Source organism: Marmota monax, unplaced genomic scaffold (genome assembly GCF_021218885.2).
Source record: "Marmota monax isolate L192 unplaced genomic scaffold, Marmota_monax_Labrador192_F-V1.1 WCK01_AAM20220418_F8-fsc00345, whole genome shotgun sequence".
Lineage (NCBI taxonomy): Eukaryota > Metazoa > Chordata > Mammalia > Rodentia > Sciuridae > Marmota > Marmota monax.
The window spans coordinates 769,102-788,566 of record NW_026694478.1 but is presented as its reverse complement, the minus strand read 5'-3'; the positions used below and the strand labels follow the sequence as shown (position 1 = coordinate 788,566).

The following is a 19,465-nucleotide window of genomic DNA, read 5'->3' as shown; positions in this document are numbered from 1 at the left end:
TTATATGAGTTTAAGTGTTCATCAACATAAACTTTCTTGGACGTATTTCACTCTAGCTTGAGGTATAAAGACTTTTGTTGTCTGTAGAAGCTGCTGGGCTGGGATACTCTTCCTTCTTTGATTTTCTTTTGATCATCAATCTGGAAATTCCTCCAAACACTGAAAAGTTACTATGTAGATCCAAATGAGATGATCCCTTTTCCAAAAAAAAAAAGTTTACTAAAAGGATACTATGAAAAATGCATTTGGGGAGCAAAATGTTGGGATAATATTACTTATATTACCTTTTTACCCATAAAGATGCAAGTTTTTAATTACTATAATCTACAAATTGCTATAACTACCTTGATTCATGACTGGGCACAATACCATTAAAGCATTAAACCCATCGGGGGTATAGAACATGTTTTCAAAGTAGGGGGAAAAAAAAAAACCTAGAATCAAGCATTCAAGAGCCAAAGGAGTCACAGTATTTTGAAAACAGCCACGAGAGTGAGTTAGCATATGGAGGACAGACTTTCAATAGTGTTAGGGATGTTAAGGTTGTGGAATGAATTGGTAACTGTAGTCAGAATGATCAATACAACTTTCTTTATTGCAGCAAATTGGCATCATTTGTAGGAAACCATGATTTCAGTGGTGCTTTGCAGGTCACAGTACTCTAAAAGGCTTCTTCATGAATATTGAAAATCCTAGGGTGTTAGGGCGGCCACGTCCAGGTGGCAGGAGCAGCCCGCCCTGCTGGGGCTCGTCACAAACGCTGAGGGCGGAGTCACCCAAGGGGGACAGCGGAAAGTCCAGGGAAGGAGCAGAGGCCCCTCGAGGGTGACTGCGCCACTGGCGGCGAGTCCCCGGTGAAAGCCCAGGCCAGGGCTCTGCGTTACCAGGCAGAAGGCGACGTTGGCGCGAGCCCCGATTTCTGAGGCTGAGGTCACAATCGACCCCGCAGCGCTCAAGGCCGTTCCGTGGAGAGAGGTGGATGGTGAGAGGAGCGGGTTTTGCAGCGGCTCAGAGGTTGCAGCGATGTCGTCCTGGTTTGGGGGCCTAAGCTCCTGCTGGGGCCACTCCTTGCGTCAGGTGGGGGACAGCTTGGCTTCCCTCACCAGCCATATCTCCAGCTTCGGCAGGGACGCGTTTCTGGACGATTTAGAAGAGGTAGAAGCAGGTTTACCTCATTGTGGGAGAAAGGAAATTGAAGCTCCCCAATCTCCATTCACATCAAAGGATGGAAGACTTACAAAGGATTGTACTGATCGGGAAGAAAAGCACCAAGAAGCATCAGGGCTTCCCATAAAGCATCCCTCTGCACGTTACCGACATCAACTGCAACAGAGAGGGACAGAAGCCAGCCAACCTAAAGCAAGACAGATGGTGCTAGAGGATCACCTGTGGAGACGGCAGTCACCTGCCCAATCAGTACACTCGGGAGCTGGTGGTACACCAATAACCACTGCACCGGCTCCATTCAGCTGTGGAATTAGTCGTCAGTTTTCACCTTTTCCTGATGGAGACATGCACTTTAGTGACATCATTTCATCACAACATGAAATAAAGAGCTTGTCAATTGAAGTTTCGAGGCTTGAATCTGAAGTCAGCCCCTGGAAGCATATTGGTCAAGCACAAGGAACACGTAATTCTGATCCAAGGGAAATCTGCAAACTCCAAAATACTATCAAGGTACTTGAAGAAAACCAAAGTCAGGACATAAATAATCATCAACATGAAATGCCAGCTTTGCAGAAGGCACATCAAGAGAAACTGGCAGAGGAAAGTTGCCGGCATTGAGAGGAATTACGTGACTACGAAGAACGAATTGAAGAACTTGAAAATCAGCCACAACAAGGTGACTCAGGGGTTACAGCCTGTGAGATGCAAAAAACTATTCAGGTTCTACAAACTGAAAACGCCGAGTCGACGAAAAACATAGAAGAACTTGAGGATCAAATAAAAGACATCAATAAAAAATTATCTTCTGCAGAAAATGACAGAAACGTCTCGAACACAGAATAAGAGCAGCTCGGTGTGGAAAAGGGACAAATAATTGAGCAGTGTGAGAACTTGCAACTGGAATGCAGTAAATTGCAGCCTTCTGTGATGGAGCAGAGTGATACTGTGGCCAAAAAGGGAAAAATTCTCCCACAGAGTTCATCAGTGGAAGAAGTGCTCAGGCTGCAACAAGCCCTGTCTGATGCTGAAAAGGAAATAATGAGACTGAACGGTTTAAACCAGGATAACCGTCTGGCTGAAGACAATCTGAAACTGAATGTGCGTGTTCAAGTTTTAGAAAAAGAGAAGTCATTATTGAGTCAAGAAAAGGAAGAACTTCAGATATCACTGTCAACATTGAGCTATGAATATGAACTAATTAAAAGTACAGCTTCAACAGACATGAATTTGTGTGTACAATTCCATAACTTAAAACTTAACTTGGAGTCGAAGTAGCAAGAACTGAATCAAAGTATTAATGAAAAGAAAATGCTGATAGCTGAGTTGGAAGAACTGGACACTCAGAACCAGGAAGCAACAAAGCACATAATTTTGATAAAAGATGAGCTATCCAAACAACGATATGAAGGAGACCTTGTAATCAAGAAATTGAAACAACTCAATCAAGAGAAGGATTTTGAAATCGCAAGCCTCAAAAAGAATATTGAGCAAATGGCTGCTGATCAAAAAGAAACTAAGGAACTTTTGGCATCTCATTTAGAAGACCAGGAGCAATTGATACAACGTATAAGTGAGAAAAAACTTTTTCTTGACAAACTCAAAGAACAAAGTTCAGAACTCCAAAAGGATTTAGATAAGTGTTCTCAGGTCTTAAGGCAAACCATAGAAGAAAAGGACAGAAGGATTGGATCCATGAAAGAAGAAGGAAATCATCTGCAAGAAGAATTGGAAAGACTTAGGGAACAGCAGCACAGAGCTGTCCTTGTGGCTGAGCTTGAAGCCCTCGATAGTATCACAGAACTAGAATCTGAGGTATCTCAACTGAATTTCGTCAATAATCATCTGGAAGAGGAAATTAAACATCATCAGAAGATAATTGAAGATCAAAGACAGGGTAAAATGCACCTACTTCAGTCTTTACAGGAGCAGAAGAAGGAAATGAATGAATTGAAATACCAATATGAGCAGATGAATGCTGCGCATACCCAGTTATTTTTAGTAAAAGATGAGGAAATTAAGAATTTGCAGAAAACCATTGGACAAATAAAAGCCCAGTTGCCTGGAGACAGACATGACACTCAAACAGAGAATTCCGATGTTCTTCGAGAACCGAAAGTTAAAGAAAGCCTTACTGTAGAAAATGGAGGTGAAAACCACAACCTATTGAAATCTGAAAATGAGACGTCAGTGAAAGGAATCAAAGAAGAACTTGAGATTAAACTTCTAAAAGAACAGAATGTATCTTTAACCAAGGAGATTCATCAGCTGTCCACAGATGAAGTTGGTAAACTCACTCAAATTATCCAGCAGAAGGATGTGGAGACACCAGCTCTTCAGGCTAGACTGTCTCCAGTTTCCCACCCCCAGGATGTCCTTTACCTTCAGCAGCAGCTGCAGACCTTCACCACGGAAAGAGAACAAGTCTTAGCCATTCTGAACGAGAAGGTGAAGGAAAACAGCCATTTAAAATCAGAACATCACAAAATGAAGGATCTAGTTGCTGTGGAAGAAGCAGCCCTCATCCAGATTCAGGAAGAATATAGAAAATTGCCCACCCGATTTGTAAGCAGTGGTCAAGGTATGTTCAGAGAGACTCTGCAGAATCTATCTTGTATCAGAGAAAACGACATTGAGATAGAAGCGCTAAGTCAGAAAAGTCACACTTTACTGGAAGTTTTCCAAACGTTCGGCACTGGTAATGAGAAGGGAGGTTTTAGTGTTAATTGTCATCAGTTCCAGGGGCTCCTAGAGGAACATAATCAATTAAGACAGCAAGTTAAACAAATGGAGGAATGGAAACATCAGAAGGAGCTTCTTCCACTTCAAGCCCAAGCTGTGGTTGATGGTGAAAATCATTCTAAGTTAGAAGCAGACCACACCGGCCTCATCCAAAGTGATGAGCTGAGTGACACCAAATTAGGCCAGGATCAGCAGTGCACAGGGCAGCTTTGCAATGCCAAGGCCCTTCCTGTAGGACAACTTGATAGTACTTCACCCCTGCTCTTGTCTGCTTCATCACTTAGCTCCCAGTCAGCAGAGGTCCAAGAGCTGAGACAGTCACTGCAAGAAAAAGATGCTACAATTAAGACTCTTCAAGAAAACAACCACAGGTTGTCTGAGTCCATGGCTGCTTTGTCGGAGATAGAGAGCAAAGGACATGAACAAACGGATTCGGAAATTAAACAGCTAAAGGCAAAGCAAGATGTGTTACTGAATTCACTTAAAGAAAAAGATCTCTTAATCCGAGCCCAAAGGGATCAGTTACTTTCTTCAAATGAAGAGTTCACTAACAAAGTGAGTGAAAACCAAGTATGGAGGCAAGCAGCCAAGATCCTCAAGGAGCGAGTATTCGTTTTAGAAATGGACATTTCCAAACTCAAAGCGGAAAATGAAACCATAATAGAAATATTCAAAGGAAAGGAAATGGAGTGTCAAGCATTACAGGAGACCAACATGAGGTTTTCTGTGATGCTGCGAGAAAAAGACTTGCAGCTGGAGACTATGAAGGAGAAAGCTCATGCCTTTGAGCAGCCGTTACAAGAAAAAGAAGAGGACAAGTGTGGGGAGTTCAGTCATCTTGCCACTGCAGTTGAATCAATGCAGGAGAAGACCATTATGTTTCAGCAAAAGACAGATCAAGTCATCTTGTGTCTGAAGCAAAAACAGGTGGAGAACAGGACCCTCCAGCACGAGGTTCAACACTTACATGACAAAGAATTACGCTTACACCAGGAGCTAGAGAGACTACGCAGCCATCTTTTGGAATCAGAAGATTCTCACACCCGGGAAATTTGGGCTGTGGAAAAAAGGGAGCTTGAACTGAAAAAGAAAGTCATGCTGTTGGAGGAAAAGCTAGTTTCATCTTCGACTACAAGTCATCAAGCCAATGTGCAGATAGAGTCCCCGCAGGAACAGTTGAGGATGGAATCCCAACAGAGGGATGAGAAGGCACTGCAGTTTCTGCTCTCCCAGGAAGGAGGAACGCAGTCTGCCCTGTCATTAAGTAACCTGCAAATGGTTCAAGAGCATTTCCAACAAGAAGAAAAAGCTATGTGTCCTGCAGAATTCAAGAAAGAACAGAAGGAAAAGGCAGAAAAAGTCGAAGGAGAAGCATTATTATCACTACAGGATGAAGCAAATGTTGTGTCTGATTCAGCACCCAGACAGTTAGATCTCAAGGAAGAACAGACTGGAGAACTTACAAAACAAAGTGAGCTCCTGCAAGAAATGCTGGACGATACACCAAAGAAATTGATGAACATGACAAGCAGCACAGAAGGAAAAGTGGACAAAGGCCTCCTGAGAAACCTTTTTATCTGTCATTTCCGCACACCCAAAAGTAAGCGTTGTGAAGTGCTCAGGGTAATCGGAAGGATCCTGGACATTGAAAAGGGGGAAATGGAGCACTTGTTGAAAGAAGATTATGGAGGTGTTACCACGTGGATGCCTGGTTGGCTTGGAGGAGGACCCAAATCTGTCCCCAGCACACCTTTGATACCAAGTCAGCAATCTGTGTGGAAGAGTTCTTTTTCAGAACATTTTGTTAAGTTTCTGGAAATGGAATCTCATCCAGCTGTTCCACCACCCAAACTTTCTGCTCGTGCCATGGAACTGTAGATTCACCAAGAAGAAGAAAGCAAGGTGCAAAGGTGCCGGGAAGTGGTAAAGAGGCAGCAGAAGTCAGAGCCACTTACTCACCTAGCTGGACTTGGACCTAGTGGACCTGGGCATCTTCTCTGGAACCCTTCGCAGATGTCATGCCCACCTTTACACCATTGCCAGTGTCCCCAGACCATCCTGCCAGGGTTGTACTAAAGGACCTTTTAAAGCCATACGTGACTCTGAAGCCAGAGATGATGTAGAACTTTAAAGAAGCCATAACTCTGTACTTTTTGAGAGTGGCCTTTTGGAAAAAGTGTCATGTATTTGTAGACAAAAAGAGAAAGAAAAAAGCTGATGTATATAGAGCTACTAGGTATTTTGTTTTCCCTTTTTCTCTTTCTTTTTTCTTTTTCTTTTTTCTTTCTTTCTTTTTTTTTTGATGTAGAGCTTAAAAATTTATTTTGTTTGCTGTAGCACTTTTTGTTTATAATTTTATTTTGATGTTATGATGTAATCATCAACAATAATCAATTCTAATGTACTTTGTGAGCAACTGTACAGTGCAGCAGTAGTGAACCACTAGCTCCAACCTATTTTTTTAATTCACCTTTCTAGATGTTAATGTCCAGAAAGAAGACCATTTTTATAAGTCAAACTGAATGTAGAGTGACACACAATTTTCAGTGGAAAAGTTAATTTGCAAGAATGTATCATTAAATATCGGGACTGTTTACGTACTTTTCTGGGCTCTAAAATAATGCTTATAAACACATTTTTAAAACCATTTGACAGCAAGGAGGAGAAATGGGGAGAAATAAAATCATATAACGTTTTCAAAGATGAAATACTTGGAAAAACCTTTTTCATTTTGTAAATTAAGGTAAAAGATAAATCAAAAGTTTTTAGCTGAAGTTAGGAGAAGTCAGAGAAGAGAAAAAGCAGATTATATAAGAAACACTTCTCTGACACCTGTAATTTCTAAAACCATTAAGAACATTTTTATTAAAATTAATTTAAATAAAATTTAATAAAAATTAAATGATAATTCAGTATTGAAATTTCTGGTAAGAATGTTTTGCCATACTTAAAACTTTTAACTTGCCTGAAGAATATATGCTGAGTCAAGCATTCACTGGACTGCGTGAATGGGTGCCTAAAACCACAGTTCATTTAATCCAAAGTAGATACTGCACTTGGGTATTTTATTTGTTAATAAAATATATAGATTTGATGATCTCTGCTAAAAATAAATAAATAAATAAATAAATAAATAAATAAAATTAAATTAATTTAAATAAAATTTAATAAAAATTAAATGATAATTCAGTAAAAAATGATTTAATTTAAATTTATTTTTAATGAATATTATTTAATTTGAATTTATTTCATTAACATTATTAATCAATTTAATAAAGTTAATTTATATTAAACTGATCTAATTTATATTTAAAATTTATTAAATTTTATTTAAATGAATTTAATACAATTTAATAATATTAGTTTAATTTACATAGAATTTAATATAAATCAAATTATTTCATACTAATGAAATAATTTACAAATAAATTTTAATAAAATTAAATTAATTTTAATAGAAATGTTCTTAATGGTTTTAGAAATACAGGTGTCAGAGAAATATTTGCTATATAATCTACTTTTTTCTCTTCTCTGATTTCATCTAACTTAAGCTATAAACTTTTGATTTATCTTTGATCTTAATTTACAAAAATAAAAAAGGGAAGACAAGATACCTAGTAGCTATATATATCAGCTTTTACTTTTCTTTCTTTTAGTTTTTTCTCAGTTTCAACTTTTTATTCATTTGATTTTCAAGCTCTTTTAGGATAGGGACATGGGATTTACCTTTTAAGTTTCAAGCAATCAGAAAAGAAAGAAAGTACTAGTTTTGGCTTTTTAATATAGTGCCGAAAAAAGGGACCTGAAACTAACAATCATTTTTAGAAGACTTTGTATAAAAAAGGCCGAAAATTATTTAACCCAGGACACTTATGGCTTTAAATTTGCCCTGAGAGGTGGACAGTCCCCTACGACTCTGCGAATGTGGTTCTCTGAGACTTCATCCTGCCCATAGGTTGATGCGACCACCACCACCACAGCCATGAGACACACCTGCATGCTAAACATCAGTGAAGTCACTTCCTTGCACCAGCACCAGCTGCTTACAATTGAAGAAGAGTCTTTAATTTTTTATAAGTCCATTATAAAAAAATCCTAACTTGAAGCGTAATTGAATCTGTTTTGAGTAAATTCTAGTAACAGAACTAATCCATGGTAGTGAATAACAATTCACATTTAAAAGTCATTGCTAAAATATATACTATTTTAAAGTTTGTATTGGTGAGATACTGTAAAAAGATGGTCTTTGCAAAGTCTGAGAACCGGATTCACACAGAGCATTTCCAGAATTATAAACAAATCGGAATCTCCATAATTACATGATAAAACTGTGTATAGGCTAAATAGTCTTTATTCCATCCTTTAGTTCTTATGTGAAACTTTTACCCTATTCATCAACTTTTAATTATCTTTGTAATAATGTAACTATTTTGACATCCAAAAAGAAAATACTATTGTTTTGAAAATTGAGACAAGCAATAGAATATGATTGGAACTAATTTATATGGCATCTTACTTTGTAAATATAGATTAACAGATTTAAAAATGTTGCTGAAAAATAAAATTTTACTTGTTCTACAGCTACTTTGTTCTTAATTAATCATTTAACCCAAGCAATTATGGCTTCAAATTACATGACCCAAGAAGCAGTTGAGAATAGGAGATACTCAAGTCTAGTTTTAGACATCTCCATACTCATGTTCCCAATATATTTAATGATGGCATTTAAAACGGGGATGTGAGTATCTTAAAGTCCCTTTCTCATTTTTGCTATGGTGTCAACTGAAACTATTTGTAGCTACCTCTGGAAGATGTGGGAAATGTTCAGTCATTTGATGTATGAGCCCTGCCCTTGGAGCATCTGGGGCTGGGGCTTCTAGATCCCAGTAAAGTCTTTGAATTCATAAACAGCCTGAAAAAACTTACTCACATACACAGAAAATGTATTTAATCAACATCAGTTTGCAGGAACCAGAGCAGAGCAAAAGTGGTTATTGAAGAGTTCAGGCTGAAATACTCAGAACTGGAAAATATTGTGAACTTGTGGTCTATTGCCATGTTTTCTTATCTGAACTTCCTTTGGATTAAACTTGCCTATTTTAGTCACCAAAGCAAATATTTAAGTTGTCCAACCAATTCCTTGGGAAATGAGATCCTTTGGTCTTAATGACTCTTAAGCACATCTCAGAGCTTAGTTCACTAGATTTTTTGTGTTATGAAGGCACATTTGGCCTGGTGAAGAGTGCCCCAGACATGTCTGGGCCTCAGTAGGTATCTCTGAGCACACGTCTGATGAGTGCACACAGTGTGTATGTTGGAATTTGGTCTATGGATGAGGGCACCAACATGGTCAGCTGGTGGACACTTAGTGGGAATATCCCCCAAATCCATTCGATGATGGTTGGGGACAGGGTAGAAAGGATTATAAAATATGGAATCATTTTGTGGTTGAGGATCACTGTCTTATCTTGGTGGCTGGCCCTCATTGAGTTCAGAGATGGGAAGTCTGTGGCCCTATTGTGAGAGGCATCGGTGTGGTGAACCTTGGTTGTTTTGAGCAGCTGAGGAGAGAAAAATAGGGATTGAAACTGAAAAACACGCGTCCTGTGTTGAAGAAAGTAGAGGAGAGGAAAATGGAAGGAGACAGAAAAATATTTGAAGAAGTAAGGGCTTTTATACTTACAATTTCCTAGAGTACAAAAGTATCAGATTTAAAATTTCAACAAACTCTAAGAAGAATAAATACAGAAAAAATCATTCTGAAAGAAACATCTTGGGCAAATTCTTGAAAAACAGTGGAAAACAAAATATTCAAAGAAGCTATGGTGGTGTAGCTTGGTGTAAAGTACCTGCCCAGCATGCACAAAGCCCTGAGTTCAATTCTCAGTACAGGAAAGCAAAACAAAATAAAACAAACAAACAAAACATTACACACATAGGCTCAAAGCTAAGCATAGTACATTTCTTGTTGCAAAGCAATTCTCATGTCTGAATATGTACCTCCCAAATTCATGTGTTGAAGTTCTAAACACCAGTACTTCAGAATGCATAGAGACCTTAGAGGTAATTAAGTTAAAATGAAGCCATTAGGGTGGGTCCTACTCCATATGACTGGTGTCCTCATAGGAAGAGAATAGAACACAGGAACACAGAGGGAAGACCACGTGGAGACAGGGAGATGATGGCCTTTCACAAGCCAAGGAGAGATCTCAGAAGAAACTCACTCTAGTAACACCTTGATCTGAAACTTGTCGTCTCCAAAACTGTGAGAAGATAAATTTCTGTGGAGCTTTGTATGGCAACCTGAAAAATTCTGTGTAATAATAGAGCAAAATCTTTAAAGGGCTGAAAAAAAAATCCTGACAATATTGAATTCCATCTCCAACAAAAATATCTTTCAAGAACACAGGTGAAGACATTTCAAGGTGGTGCACACCTCCTAGCAACTAAGGAGGCTGAGGCAGGAGGATACTAAGTTCAAGGCCAACCTGGGCAACTTAGTTTGACTCTTTCTCAAAACAACAACAAAAAAAAAATGGAGTAGGGAAGGAGCTCAGTTGTAGAGCGGCCAGAATTCAATCCACAGTACTCTAAAAATTATTTCTTAGGCATCAATATCTAAGAGAATTTACTGCCAGCAGACCTGAACTAAAATAAACAATGACAAAATTTCTTTAAGCAGAAGGAAAAATGCTATTAGATTTGTACAAAAAGCTAAAGAGAATCATGAATCATAAATATGCAAATACATAAAAAATTATTTTTTCCATTTTTAAGTGTTAAAAGCAACATTAATAAAAGTTCACTGTGGGATTTACAATGTAAAAGTAAAATGAACTACATAAGGCACAAAGGATGGGATGGGCAACCTGTGACATACAACTTCCGTCTACTGTACATGTTTGCATATAACTTCTTTAGATATACTCTTGTAAAGTTGCACACTATAGGTGAAGTGGTATTCTATTTTTTGAAAGTAGACTGAAATAAATTGATTATGTATGTTGCAAAACTTAGAGCAACAGCTAAGACAACAATGAGAAGGATGGCAACAGAAACAAAGAGGTACAGATAACAAGCCATTTTAACTTGAGATAAAATGGAGAACTAAAAATATGCCCAAACCCAAACAAGGCAAGTAAAGAAGAAAAAAGGAATAAAGAACAAATGTAAAAAGCAGGAAACAGGTAGCAAGCTGACATTTAAAGCTGACCATATTGATAATCACATTAAATTTAAGTAGTCTAAATACTCCAGTTAAAAGACATAGACCATCTCACTGGGTCAGGAAGCAAGACTGAGCTATTTGTTAGATTTCAAGTTACACACTTGACATATAAATAGGATGATTGTTTAAAGTAACAGGATGAACAAAGATGTATCATGTCACCACGAATGAAAAGAAAGCTGAAGTGGCTATGTTCATATTAGACAAAGAAGATTTCAGAGCAAGAATTATAATCAAGGATAATGAAGGATTATATCTAATCATGAAGATGAATTCATCAAGACAACATAATTCTAATATGAACAACTAATAATAGAGATTTAAAATACATGAGGCAAAACCTGATAGAAATGAAAGGAGAAGTAGTTAACAAAGTAGAATGTTATGTATAAATTTTCAAATAAATATAGAATAGTCATTAGAAAAGACCATAATGTAGACCATAAAACCACTGTCAAAAGATTAAGAGGATGAAAATCATATAAAGCAAGTTCTTTGATCATGAGAGAATTAAGCAAGAAATTAGTAGCAGAAAGATAGCTGGAAAAGGTCCCAAATATTTGGGAATTAAATAACACACTCTAAATAACACGTAGATGAAGCATAGATCACATGAATGGTTAGAAATGTTTTGAAATGGTTGGAATAAAAATGCAATGTATCTAAATTTTTGGGATGTAGCCAAAAATGCTTAGAGAGGAACGGATATCTTTAAATGCCTTCTTATAAGAGAAAGATCTTAAATCCCAAAGATCTTAAAACCCAAAGTTTTCTCCTTAAAAGTTTAGAAAATGAAAAGCAAATCAAAGTAGAAGAAAGAAAATTATGAAGAGCAGAAATCAATGAAATTTAAAACAGAAAGACATCTTTGAAAACAAACAAAAAAATCCTGTTCAATTGAGAAAATAAAGAGTATTGAGAGAATTTTGAAGGTTGAACATGTAAAGCAGAAGACACAAATTACCAATATCAGAAGTGAAAGAAGGAATATGGCCACAGACTTTATTGAAAGGACAATAAGGGACTATCATGACTAACTTGATGCCAATAAATTTGAGAGAATTGATAAAATAAACAAGTTCCATTTGTCCAAAGACCCAAACTACAAAGCTTTTCAAAAACAAAGCTCATAAAGAAATATGGAATATATTTATTGGACACTTTTGGATTTTCAGTGAAGTCATTCACAAATAATAACATCATTGCTTCTGGAAAAAAAAAAAGAAAAAAACTGGCTCAGGACCGATCACACACACACACCAAGGACAGAGGCAGAAAGCAGATTTATTGTCAGGCATCTGATGAGGCTACACTAGGCAGACAGTGAGGGAGAGCAGCAGAAACTCCCCTTGAGAGTTATTTTTTATAGGCCAGAATCATGGCCACCCATTAAGGGCAGGTTTAGCCCTTGCAACTGGCATAACAAGCATCTCCTGATTTTGCGGAAGGCAAGTTTCTGTTTTTTGAGAACAGAGATGGGCAAGTCTTTATCTCTCAAGGAGAGAACAAGACCAAAGACTGGCAAGTTTCTATCTCAAGGACGGGCAAGTTTCTTTTTCTTGAGGATAAGAACAGTATTCATAAAATGGAGGTGGGAGAAGGAGGATGGCTGTAGTCATGCCAACAGCTTCCTTTTGGTTTTAATATGGGGGTTTAGGGTGGCTTATGGATGGAGGTCTCTTCCTCTTTGGCTACTTCCTGCTGGCATGGGGGCGGGCGACAGGGGCAGAGGCAGGTCCCAGAGGGGTTTCTTCTGCCAGGAGAGTATATTCCCTCAGAAGCGTCTCATTGACCACTTGGTTGGTGAAGGTCTTAGTTCTTTTCATGATGGCTTCCTGTAAACACTTACAAACACATGATAACAAAAACGTCAGGCAGAGAAATGGCAGTGAGAGATCCCAGAAGGGGTAAGCCCAAGTAAGGATGGGTTCCCTAGGCTGGTGAGAGAGGAAGCAGGGAGTGGCCAGAGAACTCGAGTTTGAGCGTACCTGTCAGATTCTGTAAGGTTTGTGTGTTTGTTCCACCTTTCCTGATTAGTTGACATAGTAACAACATTGTGCTCCAAGGAAAAGGCAGGTGCCTCCCTTTTCGGCTATTATTAGGTCTACTGCCCTCCTGTTTTGTAGGGTGACTTCTGCCAGGGACAGGAGCTGAGCCTGTAGGAGGCGGATAGCCTCAGTTTAAGTGGCTACTTCCTCGCCAAGTTGGTCAAGTTGGGAGGCCAAATTGTCAAGTTGGGAGGCCAAGTTAAGGCTATGTCCAAGAGCTCCCTCTCCTGTCCCCAGGGTTACCAGTGAGGATGTTAGACTAATGTCTAGGAGGACTGGTAGTGTTACCGCTGTTGAACTGTGACGAGTTCTTGCTTCCCCAATGTTGAAGAATAACACCAAAGAAGCACGCCGAGGCAAGGTCAGAGTAGAAATTAGAAGTTTATTAAAGGACAGCAGAAAAGACTTCTCCAGGAGGAAGAAGGGGACCCAAGAGGTGGAATCCGTGGAAGGGATGTTGTCTCCCCTTTTTATAGTTCTTTCAGTGATGGAATGTAGGTGGGAAGGCCCCAGGGGTGGGACACAGGTGGGCCAAAGAAGTAATCTGGTCAGGAAGGACTTCTGAGTCAGCACCTTTTTGCTGGGGGCTGTTCATTAGCATTTCTTTGAGGTGGACTTTGGCCTAGGGCCTTTTGGGACTTCATTAACATTCCATGAGTTGTCCTGTGTTTTCCCTGAGTCATTCTCCGCACGGCCTCCATTTTAGATTTCACTCAATATTAGACCCGATTTACCTAACTACACTGACTACCTAACTTTAAATCTGGCTTCAGTAGGACAACTGCCCACTTAGATTGTGTTGTCTTGATGGAGGGAAAATGCATACAGCCTTCTCTGCCGAAGCATAGAGAGCGAGCTGGGAGACAGGACAATCAAGAGCAAGGGCCTGGGGTGGAAGTATTGATGCATGTTGTGAGGGAACTATTTTGGCATAAGAAGTGAGTTCCTGGGGGGTCATGGAAGAGTCTGACCCCATGATGATATGGTGTAGAGAGCAAGGGGGCTGGTGTGGGTGTTAATCGGGGTGTTCCAGCAAGACCTGTTTAGCCATGCTGTATGAAAGGGCAGCTGTCAGAGAATTTTTGTAAAATGGGGATACAAGAGTTGATGGGTAGGGCCACATTGGATAGGAGAATGGCTGATCTAGGTGGATCATCCATTGGGCCACATACGAAGCAGTCTTGTTTATAAAGGGACTGATTTGCTATATGGTGTAAGAGGGAGAGAGAATAATATATGATTGAAAGCTAGGAAGTCTGAGCATGTCTCTTTTGTAAGTTTTGGGAGATTTCGCGGGAGTCGTCCTTTACTGTATCAATGACCTATATCTAATGGGGTGTGTGGTGTTTGGTCACAGGTTCAGATTATCTGGATAGATCCATGAGGGTCTGAGTTTTCTACATAAAGGTCTATAGAGCCAGTTACTCCTTTTTCCCATTTTGTGTCCCAAGAATCATTAATCCTGAAAGTAAGTAAAGACAGGACCCTATCACAGGGGTTTGGAGAAGGAGGGGGTTTGTCTGTTGGAAAGCGACAGTCTGTTGGAAAGAGCCATATCCATGATCCATATGATGGTCATTGCAGGACCATTTGGAACATCCCTTCCAATCCATGTTGTTGCATGTGTCAGAGTTATCAGAAGTTAACCAGAGACAGAAATTATGATAGGAAAAGCTTGTTTGGGTGTATTTGGCCCAGTAAAACAGTTGGTGATGCAGATCTGGGCAAAGTTGAATGTGAGGGAGAGGGCCTTTTGACAGCCCTTAATGGGACAGAAGGTGGAGGTGACTGAAAGTGGAGGTTTTCTGCCCATTGCATACATCTTAAACTGCCAGGCATAACGAGTGCCAGGAGGGTTCTGGGAGCCGTGGGAGGGAAGCAGAGAAGGAGGGGTAATAGGATGATCATGGCCTATGGAAGAAGGAAAGGGCGTAGAGGAGAGAGTGAGGAAGGAGGTTAGTTTCAGTTGGGGTGAAGTCAGTGAAGGATCCCTGAAAATGTAAGTCCTGAAGGAGCTGGAAGAGGAGAGAGGCCTTGAAGTCCTGGGTCAGAGGCCAGCTCTGTCCATAGGATGAAAAGAAATTGATAGAACGAGAAGGGGAGAGGTCCTGGAGGAATCTGGTATGGTCCAGGGTGAGGGTTAGAGATTGTATGGGGAAGTCCCTTAGAGAAGACAGGTTAGGGGGAAGTAAGTGGTGTAGATAGTGAGGATGGGTACCTTGGTAGTGTCGGGGGTGTAGACGTGTTTTAGACAGTGTCTGGGGGTGTAGAAAGAAGAATGGTGTTGGACTCTTTGTTGGGAAGGGAGAATAGAGCTGCCTGCTGGGCCATTTGGTCTGCCAGGTTGTTGCCTGCTGTCATAATGGAATTATCTGTCTGATGGGCTTTGCAGTGTACTCTGCCAATAGGAGAGGAAGGAGGGAGCCTTGAGGACGACACTGACGTATAAAGCATTGGAGATGGAGGAGCCTTTGGTAGTCATGGGTCCCTGTTCTTTCCATATTGCTTTGTGAGCTACGAATATATGAAAGGCATATTTAGAATCTGTATAAACATTAGAGATTTACTCTTTGCTAGGGTAAAGCTTGGGTTAGAGCGATTGGTTCTGCTTGTTGATTGGTGGTGTTAGGGTGTAGGGGGTTAGCCTCTATCCTTGTAAGGCTGTGGTGATAGCGTAGCCTGCTATTCGAAGGCCTTCATGTAAAAAGGGACTCCCATCCATGAACCAGGTGTATGAGGGAGTTGGCAAGGGTCCTTCCTGAATATGGGAGGGATGGGGAACAATTGTTCTAAGGTCTCTATACAGGAACAGAGAGGATGATGAGGATTGGAGTCGCTGGGAGGGGGAAGCAGAGTTGAGGGATGGGCAAGTTTTGAAGGTTGGAGCAGGGTCTTCAATCAGTGAGATCTGAAGGGAAGGAATGCGGGAAGGGTGCAGGGTCTCAAGACCCTTGCAGGAGAGTAATCCAGTTATGGGTGGGGGAGAGGACAGTTAGAGGTGACCCAAATGTCAGTTTCCTTGACTCCTGGATCAGGATGCCTGAGGAGGCCAGTATCTGGAGGTAAGATGCCCGTCCCCATATTGCTGGGTCAAGACGCTCCGAGAGAAATGCCACTGCTGCACGAGATGGTCCCACCTGGTGGCCTCGAGCTCCCGGGCGAATCCTTGGTTTTCTGTTACATACAGAAAAAAGGGGTGAGACGGGTCAGGCAAGTGAAGGGCTGGGGACTGCAGGAGGGCTTGCTGGAGGCTGAGGGGAGTGTTGATGGGTGTGATGAGGGGTTCCAAGAGGGGGTCCTTTGTGATGACATAAAGGGGTTGGGCCAGCAAAGAGTGATTGGGTATCCATGCCCGAAAGTCCTGTTAATTCCAGGAATGAGAGATCTTCAGCCTTGTTAGTGGGAACAGGAAGGTGAGAAGTGAGTGTTTTTCAATCCATCGTAATGGCCTTGTGGGACAGGGTTAATTGGAAGCCCAAATAAGTGACTATGGTAAGAGAGGGATGAACCTTAGAGAGGGAGACACAATATCCTCGCAAGGCCAAGAAGTTCAGTAATTTGGCCATGTGGGTTTTACTTTGGTAAATTAGGCTATGTTTCTCCAGTGGAGCTCAACTCTAATGAGGCTGATGAGTAATTTTTGGTTGTTTCTGGCAGTTAGAATGGGATGCAATTAAGCAGCTACTTGCCAATTCTATATATTTCCTGTGGGTGACACTCCCCAAAATATGCATAGGCTGCCAGTTTGTCTTATTTTACAAATTCAGCCAGAGCTCTCTGAGTGTTTCCATGTGTGTGTACAAATTAGTAGATAGATGCATATTATATTTGTATTCAAACATCATATAAAACCACACTCATGCAGAAAGAAGGTAAGCTGTACAGTTTCCTTCTACCCCTGTTTGAAGAGTTCACGACACAAACGATTACTAGGCTCCGTGGTTAACATAGTGGTGAAGAAGGCATAGTTCTCATTTCAAAGGTAGTTGGGGTAGGAACCACTAGAAAGCAGTTTAAGAGCAATGCCCAAGTACTCAGAAACACATAAACATAGGTGAGCAGAGAGCTTGGAAGGGCTGGAGCATGATTACAAATAATATCTTAGCTGGGCATTCTTAGGTCATTCCTGCCCCATGGAGACCTTGCTGAAATTCAGTAAAAATACAGACAATGCCATTGTTTTAGCAAAAGTAAGTAAGTAAATAAATAAATAAATGGAGCCACATGACTTTATATGGCACCCACGTGTTGTATGCATTCCTGTTGGACTAAGCTCTTTTTTTTTCTTTTAAAAATTTTTTAAATTGTTGATAGACTTTTATTTTATTTATTTATATGCGGTGCTGAGAATCAAACCCAGTGCCTCACACATGCCAGGCAAGTGCACTACCACTGAGCCCCAGCCCCAGCCCCTGGACTAAGCTCTTTTCTTTTCTCTACTGGTGAGTAGATTTGGTAAAGGTGTGGAAAACCAGAGAAGCACAGGCATTAAGGGGTGACTTATCACGGCTGCCTATTTCAATTAAACATTGGTTAAGTAAAAGAGAGTGCCTCTCGGCCACCTTCCTTCAGGCTCAACAACTTTTCCTTTTAGAAATTGGGAGCCATGAGTGCTGAGTCAATTTTGAGATGTTTCTTTTTACTAAAATGTCAGATTAGATTTTTCAAAGGGAACTTTCATTGAAAAATACCTACATCCTGCATAAAACACCATTTTTACTTTACTTTTTTGTTTTTAATATTTCTGCATTCAGAGGAAATCAGAAATCTCCAAGGATCCAAATTACAAGAAAAATAAGGAAATGTTTAAAGCTTGAATTAAAACCCAAGCCATAGAAACTAAGTATCATTCACTTAAAATGGAAGTTTCCCTGAGGGCCAGATGACAGTGGCAATCCAAAGGCATCAGAGCCTTTGAGTAGGAAGCCTGGGACTTTATTTCCCCACAAAGGGGCTGAAGTGGCTCTAGATCAGATGTACTCCCTGGCCTTTGGACAAAGACAGTACAGTTTCTTACTGGAGAAAAATATTCTTAACCATTAAGGCTCTTCAAATATTAGATTAAAACAAATATTTTTGCCATTCAAGTGATCAACTCTACAGTCAACATTCTTTACACAGAGAGATCAATAGGCCAGATGATTTTACAGGTAAAATCTACCACAAAAGAAGATACCCAGATTTGTATTATAGGATAGATATTTATTTAAACCAATACAGAGAACAATCAAAAAAGAAAAGGAAAAGACTATGTGTTCACAGATAAAAAGGTTCACTGTCATAATGATCTGATCAGTATAAGCTCAATAGTATTTACTCTCTGCTTCTAGTAAAATCCTGCAATTTTTTTTTTTACTTTTGTCAAGAAACTTGACAATATCTTTCTAAAATTAACGTAGAGTAGCAAACACTTAATAGACAAGAAGGAGAATTATCCTTCCTGGTGAAGAAGAATTTGAGAGAATATCTCCTACTAGACAGCAAGTCTTACTATAAAGCAATGAAAAGAAAGTTTGGTACTGATGCCATCATGAACTGCACAAAAGAACAGAATAAAGAGCTAGAACATAGACCAACACTTACATGGAAAATTGGTGGTGCTGCTGGTAATTGAGGAACTGATCAAAAATTCAAGAGAGAATTCTGGGTCAATAGTTCACCTTTGCAGGAAGAAATTGGTATGTTACTACCTATCAAAATAAATTCCTGATGGGTTAAAGTGAACTGTGAAACAAAAACCTCAAATATTTCTGAAGAAAATTTAGGAAAATAATATTATAAATCCAGTAGCAAAAAAGAATTTGATGTGGCTAAATATACTATTTATAAGGTCAAGATGGTAACTCTGTGTCAAATTATTTACTTGAGTCATGAAAAGACTTTATAAGTAACATCAAAAGATAAGCCATCATCTGGGACAAAGTGCATACAACATACAAAATCGATAAGAGACTAATATTTCAAGTTCCTACTTATCAAAAAGAAAACAAAAAGTAAAATAAGAAACAAAATATACAGGGGGTTATTTCAGAGAGAAGGATGCCCAAATAAAAAATAATCACTATCACAAAATTGAATCTTATTAACTTTTCAGGAAATACATCTTGAAATCTCAATACAGTACCATTTTACAAATATTGGATTCAAAAAATTAAGATCTCATAATTCAAATTATTTTAACAGTTTTAGAAACCAGTGTGGCAGCATCTCATAAAATTGAATATTTGCCTACTCCTTAAGCCACTGATTTTAGTCCTAGATGGTAATATGTCCCTATGTGTAC

General features: G+C 39.5%; 1 protein-coding gene across 1 annotated transcript; it reads left to right on the top strand.

Moving 5' to 3' along the window:
• The first annotated feature begins 1,023 nt into the window (after window positions 1–1,023).
• Window positions 1,024–6,029, top strand: LOC124075547 (thyroid receptor-interacting protein 11-like). Its single transcript, XM_046419036.1, is given in 4 exon segments — window positions 1,024–5,776; window positions 5,779–5,851; window positions 5,853–5,899; window positions 5,902–6,029. Coding segments are annotated over 4 exon segments (5,001 nt in total).
• The last annotated feature ends 13,436 nt before the right edge of the window (window positions 6,030–19,465 follow it).